Here is a 10,421-nt window from a genome sequence, read left to right on the forward strand (position 1 = left end):
GATTACTTCAGCAAGTTCAAGCTGTGGTAACTGAATTCTCGATGTTTCCCAAGCCCATTGGTATACCCCAGTAATTGGTGCATTCTGGTATGCATAGTTTTCTTTTTCTTGTCTAACTAAATTACACCAAAGTGTTCGTTTCCTTGAGAGGTTATTTATATCATCTCGGCACTCGATGTGCATTTACATACATCTTCAATACGCGGATAGGTGGTAATGGACGCCCTCAGAAAAATTAAGATCTAGTAAAGTGGATTCTTCCTTCTCAACTACAGCTTGTGTTTTATGGGGTTGGTTCAAAGTCATAAAGCTTGTAGCCAGACTTTTGTTTCTTAGTTTTGTTTTCCTTTTTTTTTTGCTATGTGCATCCGTAGTGCCATTAGGGTGGTGCGTTGTTGCAGAGGCTGGGTGTAATTGGTATCGTTTTGATATTAATATATTCCCTTTATCGAAAAATAACTTGAAAACAATGCATAAACCTGCATTGTAGGATGATGTACAGGCATAAATTTATTAGCCTCAAACAATTACGCGCTTCTAGTTACTGCATAGATCTTCCTCACTTGTTTTTCCTATATTCAAGAAATATTAATTTTATAAGCACTGTTTTTGGAGAAAATTAATTTTATTAGGTGTTGTTTTGGTGGTGTTTTGTTCGCTGCTACAATTGCTATCCCATCCGATACGTAATCTCGTCGACACTCGATGCGATTGAACGACCATAATTTATCCTTGGCTAGTGCGAGCGTGTGTCCTTGTGAGAGAAGAAAAGGAACCTGATGATTTAGGTAATACAAGTTTTAGGGTGATTGGCATTTTTAATAACCGTCCATCTACCCCGATCTAACGGTGATAATTAGACGGAACCAAATTGACAGAATCGGAACCGCGGGACCGGAACCAAAATTTGTGGGACCAGAACCTCAAATATAATTTACCAACATTATAAAAGACAAACATCCGTTTGAATGGCTGAAGCATCTGATTAGTCTACACAAATCTGAAAGCAACAAATAAGTTATCACATTTATACATATCTTAAATCTGTCCGGTGTAAACTAAAATCAAACCATCTCATATCTGATGCTCTCTCAATATCCACTCGTCTCTCTCGCTCTCTCCACAGCCGGTAATCCCCACGACGCAGGTGACGGTGAGGGGACGGCGACGGAGTCCCAGCGATCCCCGCGACGGAGGGGACAGCGAGGGGACGGCGGCATCGGGTCTCTCCCGACCATCTAATGGAGGGGAGGGGAAGGGGACGGACCGGCCTGCCCGGCGATCCCGGCGAGGGAGGGGAGGAGACGGCGGCCATCCGACGGACGGGAGGGGAAGGCGAAGGGACCGGCCTGTCCCGGAGATCCCCGCGATGGAGGGAGGTGAAGGCGACGAAGGGGAGGGGACAGCGGGAAGCGCTTGTCGGGGCGGCTGAGGAGGGGAGGAGCGGCGGCGGCGACGTTTGAGAAGAGAAGCGGTTGTCCTCCTCCTCTAGCTCTTTCCTCTTTTCTTGATTCCAATTCCCAAATTAGTCATTGCTCTGACAAGTTGTTTTCAGTGTGCACTTTGTCAATTTAGTTACGCATTGAGGAGCTGCTCAAAAACCTTTGCCATCCATTTGTTTGCATCAAGTGATGGCACCAGAAAGCTTGAAATCGTGGTCTGTGAGATACTACTTCTCAAAATGCAAACAAACGGAATAATTCACCACTCGCCATTGGCATGCTAATGATTTTACAGGATGTTGGCCAGTCTGCTTTTTCTGTCGGCCACTGAAACTGCCGCTGCATATAACATACCCAAACCTGAATAGCTCCTTAGGTTGTACCGAACAGTTCGCCGCTCACTCTGTTTATTTCCCCCATGTCCGGAGTTTGTCTTGCCGTCACAAATCATATGAATCTCTGAATTTGTACTGCACACTAATGATCTAGTACTGCATTTTCCATGTAGCAAGATCATACAGATCGCTAAGCTTGCACTTTTAATAAGGCGGGTGTACCTTTCGGTAGCTTCATACTACTCCAAGATGGTTCAACACTAATTCAGATAGCTGTTTAGTTTTTTAGATTTTACAGAGGCACTGATTTGTCGTGAGTCTAGTTACTTTGGAATTGTAGACATCGATTATATGCCTGCTAGTTCTCAACTTCTCATCTCAACTTTTTTAATAGGCATAGGCCATTCTGGGCATGCGCCACCCTGATTTTTGTTGCTGCATCCATTGCCACATTTGTCACGAGCCAACAGTACAGGCAAGTATGGTTCCTTAAATTGTTTCTGGCAACTTATATACCGTACCTTGCATTGTAAATGCTTATTTTTATATAATCTTAATACCTTTCTATGCTTTTGGCCAGGATACGTTCGAACCATACGACGTTTTGTGGAATGGTATTGTTGGCACTTTGGGCTACCTTGATGTTGGCCAGAAGGGCTTGGATGAAGATAGGTTGTATAATTCATGTTTTCAGGTGATTTGGAAGTGCTGGTATGCATGTATAAGATGCCTAGTTTGTAACACGACCAAGTACTAAAGCAAAGAAAATCAGGCTTCTTCTATGAGTAAAACCATCAGGTTTCATTGACGAATAGATCCATCAGGCTTCTTGCATGACAAAAATTCCTTTGCCAGACGGGATTTGAACAAGAGCAAGCATAACACAGCTAGCTACTACTCTGACTAGATTGGATACTCATCAAGACTCACGTCCCAGATTTTGCACCTTACAAGGCAGCCTTTGAGGATATGCTATTTCTTTGATCTTTCTAATCCTCTTACATGGCTTGGTCCAGAATGCTTCTGTCTAAAAGAAGCTCATGTAACATGGTATTTCCACGATGTTGGGAACTGATATTCGTTCTGACGACCTGAAAGAAGTTCAGTTATTATCACATAGTATTATAAGTCCCGTTCATTTGGCTTGTTCTCAAACCTGGATGATCTGTTCGTGTTTTAGTTGCTGAAACCAAATGTCACAAGTAGGAGAACAACACTGCAAATGCCAAGTTATATTCACACACCTTATATTAATTTGGATAGCTTGTGATGTTTCCACATCATCAACACAACACAAGGAAAACTTACATAGTCCTCCGGCACGCATCCACTAGGAAGGTTGTCGGCCACTTGATCCATGGCAGCACTCCAACGAGAACAAGCCGGCTTGATGATGGCCATGGCAGCACTCCAACGAGAACAAGCCGGCTTGATGATGTTCCATCGGCCTTCAAGGGAGCGGTAGGATCTGTCCGCCATGCTCTTCGTGCGAGGCTTCAGCTGGTGGTACAGATCCTCAATGCGCTGCCAATAGCGCGTGTCGCCTTGGTCCACTCTGGTGCACGCATCCATCCCCACCTTGCTCCAAGCACGGACCAAGATGGCGTCTTCGATCTCGCTGTAGTTCGCCGTGCGTGGCTTCGGCGTCGACGAAGAACCGGGGGCAGCCGGATCAACCTCAACCACCTCCTCCTCGTCACCCTCATCCTCCTCCTCGTCATCAAAGTCTTCAACGTTGCACTCCCCATCGAATGCACCGATACCGGCGTCCAAATTCACCGCGGATTCGTTGAGCATGTCCAAGTAGGATGTTGTGGACTCAACATCGAACACCTTGTCTACGTCGATGGTGGGTGGCGGCGGCGCGGGCGGCGCAACGGCCGGAACGGACGGAGGAGGGGTCGTGACCTTGGAGGGCGGTGGAGGCGCGAGGCCGATGCGGCTGATTGCCTTTGTCCGCACCTTGGCCGGCGCGGCGCTCCTCGGCCCGGCCGCCTTGGTCTTCATCCGGCCCGCCTTCTTGGCAGCCGGCGGCGCTTCGCCCGGTGAATCGGCGGCCGCCGCAGGTGCTTCGAAAAATTGCTTCGGGATCCTCTTCCTCTTCGACGGGATGGTGGAGGCGATCATGGCCGACACGACGCCGGCGGTCGGCGGACCTCTGACGGGGACATCAACCACCGCGCCCGAAGGAGGTGTACCGTCGGCGGTAGGCGGCTCTTGCGGACGGTCCATGGCGGCCGGATCCGGCCGGGAAGGGCGGGGCGGAGGAGATCGGGCAGCGGCGGCGGCGGTTGGCTTCAGCGAAACCCTTCGCGCGCAGTGGACTGGACGATACCGGTTTCGCCCACTATCCCCGCTCCCACCCCGCACAAGTAGGGGGCGACGACCCGCCCCGTACTCGAAAACAGCAAAAAACGATGCGGGGGCCGTTTTTACGGGGCGTGCTAGACGGCCGGGTAGAGCCGAAACCCTCAAATCGGCGGTTATTATACGGGTTTGCCCCTTTTACGGGGTCTGTTAGACCTGCTCTTATGTAGTATAAGCGTCCAGAGGATGCCAGCTATTCTTCTTAAGAGCATCCCAGCCGTCTCCGCGACGAGGCACCATGACGCCTTTTTTTCATCCGGAGGACAAAAACGGCCCGGTCGCGCTTTCGGTTCCTCGTTTTCGTTCGGATTAGGCATTTCATCCGTCCGGAGAGTCCGGGCCATCCCGTCCCCTAGGGTGCGACTGGGGACTCCGGACGAGAGAAAAGCGGGGACGGGCCCGCTCTATCGGTGAGAGAACAGAGGAACCCCACCACTTTGTCGACGAAAATCCTTCCTCCCCTCCCGTTGCCTCAACTCCGCCGTTCCTCCACCCAGCAGTCTATATTCCGCTGCCTGTCAACCCCTCTGCCTATTTTCCGCCGCCGGGCAGCTCCCTCGTGTCGCTCCTTGTCGACACACCCGACAGGTGTTCGTCCAATTGCCTGGCCGAACATGGACTCCGACGAGGAGGAGGAGCAGATGTTCGTCGAGCTTCTTGAAGAAGAAACGGCAGCCGCCGCCCAAGACGAGGAGATTCGAGACTCCACAATGCATCAACAGCTGATCTGGTGGAGCACATATGGACGCTTCGAGGCAACACCGACTGGTTTCCATTTGATTTGTTTGAAAATTTGTCTTGTTTTGTTGAACTGTAAACTTTATTTGTACTAATAAGCCAAATGTTGGCAAAACCGGTCAAATTCGCCGAATTATGCACGAAATTTGGCATCCAGAGATGTTTTCCTCTAAAAATCACCGAACCCCGGGTGTCTACCGGGGAGACGGCTGGAACTTCGACACTCCCCGGACCAAACTTCAGCCCAAGAGCCCCAACGGCTGAAGATGCTCTAAGAGGTGGGCGGTGACATAAAATCCATTGCTAGCTCTTTTTGGGGATTTTGCGACAAGGAACTTGCCTATTGAACACCTAGGTTCTCACCTCCTTGCCATTGCCTTACTGGCGGTCTCGTTGCTACCTTGTGTTCTTGCGCAACGGCTCCAATACATAATTGGGCACATATCACCCATTGCCGTAGAGTTGGGTATCAGTATGGTTTCATCATGGATTCACCAAGTCATATAGGCCAGAATCAAGGTTGTGTGCATCATTTTAATTCTTAGGTTGGGGTTTAAACCTTGTTTTCGAAAAAACACAGGCTACAATCAGGCCAACTAGTATGAGCAATGATAATTGAGTTCTCGCTCCTTTCCAACCCCACTGCTATACCCCACCCACTAGCAGGCCAACTTGGCGCATAGTTGCTCTTTCAACCTTCCGGCATTCCTGGTTGTATCCAGGATGTTGTAAACTATGAATGTTTGTGTTAATATATGAGCCAACCATGATCCAAAAAAAAAAGCACGTAAAACAAGGGCGCTTTATTCCTTGAAACGGGGTAGTAATTGAGATTGGTTAAAGTGGATTCGTCCTTTTCAACCAAAGCTTATGTATTATGGGACCGGTTCAAAGCCAAAACTTCTAAACTAACCATAAACTCACATTGTAGGTACGTAGTATTTGCTAGCCACAAATAACTACACACTTCTAGTTCCGGTTAGACCTTCCTTGCGCATGTTTCCTATAACCTACAACTAGTGCTTTTGCTAATTTTCTGTCAAAATGATAATTTTGTTAATATCAGTAATCTTAAATTGTACCCTTTAAAACAGTGCGGAGCTTCAGTGTAGTGTTAAACGACAACTTCTACCTATGCAGCCCAACTGTAAAAACATGGAACTGCTGACACTTAATGAATTTATGCTTCAAATACGAATGGTAGAAAAATATAGAACATGTGCAAGGTAGTGCTAGTTTTTATTCATTGTCCTGTCATCACTACTTTTAATTTTAATACAACGGATAAGGACATGTTCTAAGGTTTCCTCGTTTCTTTTCTAGAACAACCGTATCCCGTATATATGGATGAGAAGAGCTGAAAATAACACATATGTAAAAAAGATACAACTGAATCTGAGTCAAATTATAAGCTGGGGAAGCTGAACTCCCCTTTATTAGTTATTAATATAGCATCTTGTTACATTAGAAACTTAGATAGACCAAGGCATATGTTCAGCAAGTTCCTCCGGATAGCACATAGGAACTGCAGCAGCCGGTACTTCACCTGGATAAAACAAAATTGCCAATCTGTTAGTAGATATAAATACAGGAAAGATGGTTCAAAAAAGTTTGGGAACAATATGTCTGGGCAAAGTTGTACTCTATAATACACTCCCTCCGTACATTAGACCTTTTAGATATTTTAAAATGGACTAGATACGGGCCAAAATGAGACTAGATATGGATCAAAATAAGTGAATCTAGAAAAAGCTAAAAGTCTTATATTAGTGAACGGAGGGAGTAACAGATATCATATCAAAGGATATATCTCCCAGGATTACCTATGACAATGAACTAAATCCTTGAGACCTTTGACATTGCAACTTATTTGAATGCTACTAATGTTCTGCTTTCAGCTTGCCAACTCTGAACAGCAAAACCAAGGAAGAATTGTATGCATGGCCAAATGGGAACAGCCAGATAAAACATTTTTAATACAAAAACTCAATCAATCAAATATCTCTCAAACTATGCAGAAGATGTTCCTACCTGACAATTCCAGCACCTCGGAACATGAAACCGACAGTCACTCTATGCATCTTGCAATATTTCAACTCCATTGCATCCACCAGGAATAGCCACGTCTAGAAACATTAGAAGTTGGGCAATTTATAAAAGGTACGAGGAAAATATATATGGATAAGAGAGTCCAATATTGAGTCAGCTACATCGATGAATTGACAAATATAACTTGAGAAAAAAAATCTTTTTTATAGATGTTTTATAACCCACTTTTGATACTAACAATAGATAAACCATATCACATCTGCTTTAAAATGTTGATATCATTTATGAAAATGGTACAATATAGTTATTTCATAACAAAAGTTTTAGCTGATAAGGATAGAAGACCGTTTAGATTTTTTTCCCACGTATCATGCAGAAAAAATTGAAGCATGCCTAAACTAATAAATTCTAGCAACAAAAATGATTTTGGTGTTCAGTTTTAAATACATCTAGCCTATTTGAGATGAGAAATTGAATTTATTTTTGTGTGGTGCAAGCTTGCAGCAGAGGTCTTCAACAAGTGACAAAAGAACTATTATTTCAAAAAGTTTAGATTCAGGGAAAGTTGTTATTATGGAGATAACATTAATATCAATACCAAAACAGATAGTACTAGATAAAATAATAAAACTAACTTTGAGGATCCAAACACGCCAACTGAGCTACTCATTTGATATTTCATTTGGTACCTCTGAAGAGTGAAGACATAAAAAAATGGCTACAAGTGTGTCACAGTATATACCTAAGTTTAAGTTGCTAGTGAACACTTGAGAAGCACAAGAAAAGTATTCCATCAACCATATCTAGAACATCACTGGATCTAGTAACTAACAGAATACACGGAGTAAGGATGAGCACTCACCTGGTGCATAGAAACATGCAAAAGGATGACACTTGATAGGATAAGCGCTTTCATAAAGTTTTCTGAACTGCATGGACATAGGTTGAACCATGTAGACATTGCCATCTACAAATACAATGATTGCACGGTTATCCTCATCATACCCCAGTATTTCCATCGTTCTCATCGATCCCTCAATCTGAGGAGGGAGCCCAAGAAGGGTATGCACTTCAAAGGCGTTGTGCAGCAACCATGTAGTACCACCATGACAACTGACCCACCTCTGCCACACCTCGAATCTACCGTGGGAAAATATAGCGAGACCGAGAGCATCATCCTCTGCCCTGATTATTTGATGTCTGAGGGAGCCATTAAGACATGGAGGCCCCTTGATCACAGCTAGGCTCTGCCTATCCAAATCAAACTCAACTACGTCGTCTGCCAAATAATCCAAATGCAAAACATTTCTGTTCGGAATCACACTCTTAGAGGACCAGTAAAGAGCGTTACCAATAAGGATTCCAGGATTAACCTCATCAAGCTCACATCGATCCATCGTTGAGATAAGGTTGCCCCAAACGGCAGTCTCCGAAGAGTACACACAAGCCATGGGTGATGTATCGCCGTAGTCATGTTCGTCATCATACTCATCTTTGTCTCCGCCTCGCGAGAGGGACATCAAGACCACGTTGAATGGGCTCGAGTGGCAGCTGCCGTGCACGTGGCCCTGGTCCACGGCAGCGCAGAGCACAGCCCCATAGATGTTGAACCCTCTGAACGCTGGTGGAACGTCAAGGCGGTGGTGCTCGCCGGTGATGGGGTCGCACACAATGACCTTATTGCACTTATCATCCAACAAGAGGACGCGGCCGTGGCGGCACCCGAGCAGACCGAGACGGATCCCGCTGCGGCGGTCAATTTGATGTTGCAGGTCGAAGCGCTCCGGAGGAATGCGGTCTGGAGGGCCTAAGGTGGATCTGAACTTGATGCCCCAGATGTGGGGCTCCCTTGGTGGGCGCGGAAGCGGCGGAGGAACCGGGGGTCGGTGACTTGGCCTCGCCAGTGCTTGCAGACGGCGGAGGCCCGCAGGAGGGAGGATGGCTGCGGCGGGATGCGGAGGAGGATCTCCCGGAGCATGTCCTCGTTGAGCGGCAGGGATTCGGGATCCGCCGGCGATTTGCCGCGGCGGGTCATCCCGACGCCATTCCCGGTCGCGTGGATCTGGGGATGGAGGCGCGGGCTCCGGCGGAGGGGCATCCCGGAGACCTCCTCACTGGTGCCGATCTGAGGATGGAGGCGACGGCGGTTCGTTCGTGGTGGACGACTGCACTGAGAGCGAGGAACGGATGTGGATTTCCTACTACAGTTACTAATCTAAAACGAGACTGAAATTCTCAATCAGTCCGAAGTCTGAACACTGAATACTTAGAGCATCCCCACTCGTCTCCCCGACGAGCCCCAGGACCGCGTTTTGTTATCCGGATGACGAAATTCGGTCCAGTCGCGTCTCCAGTTCCTCGTTTTCGTTCGGATTTGGCCCTTCATCCATCCGGCGAGCCCACGCCATCCCCGGCCGGTGGTGGAGCGCGCCTGGCCGCACCCTCTCGAATGTGCTCGCGCACATCGAGGGCGGGAATTCCCCCGTCATGCAAATGCCGCCGCCGGAGGCGGCTACTGTGTCGCGCCGGCGCGGCAGCTCCTGGCTGCCGAGGAGGATGGCGCTGTCCTCCTCCTCGTCTGGGTCAAGGTCGGCGTCCAGGTCCGGCGGGTCGACGTCGGTCTTCGTTAAGGAGTCGGCGTCTCCGTCGACACCGGCGCGCGTCAAGAAGGAGCCAGCGTCTCCACCGCCGACCAGAGGGCGCAGCAGCGGCGCCCTCGTCATCCGCGACCAACCCTCCTCTCCGCAACGCGGACGGAAGAGGAAGTCGGCGAAGAAGGAGGCCGCCGCGGCCGCCGCCAACCAGCTCACCGAGGAGGAGGCGAAGCGCGCGGAGGACGCCGCGGTGGCGGAGGCGATCACCAGGTCGCTGAAGGACCTGGTGCCCGCCGACAACAGCCTCCCCATCGACGCCGCACCGGAGTGGTCCAGGCGCGACTGGGAGCGCCAGGAGGCGGAGCAGCAGCGGCGGCTGCTGGATCTGGCCGCCGCGCGTCAACTCGCCGCCCGCGCCACCGCACCATCCGCTGGTAGGAACGCCGCGCCCAGGGAGGTGATCAAGCTCGAGGAGAGCAGCAACGACGACATCTACCGTCCGTCGCCGCCACGCGCCGGCGACGCTGGCTAGGGTACGAGCCGCTGGTACGAGGCGCCACCGCCCCAGGACGACGCCGGCTCGAGCGACGACGATGACGGCGGCGACTACACGGCCTTCTACCGCCATTTCGGCATGTAGGAGGTCGCTTTTTAGTTTAAGTTTTAGTTTGCCAATCGCCGAATTCAAATATATGTACGAATTCAGCCTATTTATGTACGAACTCGCCTCTATATGTTAAATATCATTAAATTTCGCTTACGTAGGAGCTTCGCCCAATTTTGTCTGAATTCGCCGTATTACGTCAAAATACTTACATCCATCCTGAGCTCGCGGCTGGGAAAATGGGCCTCCCAGACCAAATTTTCCTCCAATCCGGACGAAAATATCGCCGGAG

The 10,421-nt window shown here is 48.7% G+C and overlaps 1 protein-coding gene and 1 long non-coding RNA gene across 2 annotated transcripts; one reads left to right on the top strand and one right to left on the bottom strand.

Moving 5' to 3' along the window:
* Positions 1–1,064: 1,064 nt before the first annotated feature.
* Positions 1,065–2,909, top strand: LOC127303000 (uncharacterized). Its single transcript, XR_011742754.1, has 2 exons — positions 1,065–2,252; positions 2,358–2,909. It is a non-coding gene; the product is annotated as an uncharacterized lncRNA (long non-coding RNA).
* Positions 2,910–6,278: 3,369 nt separating this feature from the next.
* Positions 6,279–10,017, bottom strand: LOC127303001 (uncharacterized). The gene is made up of 4 exons (XM_051333738.2): positions 9,951–10,017; positions 7,794–9,038; positions 6,914–7,008; positions 6,279–6,428 (listed from the first exon to the last, which is right to left on the bottom strand). The coding sequence occupies exons 1-3, from the start codon at positions 10,015–10,017 to the stop codon at positions 6,956–6,958; spliced, it is 1,365 nt and encodes a 454-aa protein (XP_051189698.2). The 3' UTR covers positions 6,279–6,428; positions 6,914–6,955.
* Positions 10,018–10,421: the final 404 nt, after the last annotated feature.

The sequence above is a fragment of the Lolium perenne genome, chromosome 4 (assembly GCF_019359855.2).
Source record: "Lolium perenne isolate Kyuss_39 chromosome 4, Kyuss_2.0, whole genome shotgun sequence".
NCBI lineage: Eukaryota > Viridiplantae > Streptophyta > Magnoliopsida > Poales > Poaceae > Lolium > Lolium perenne.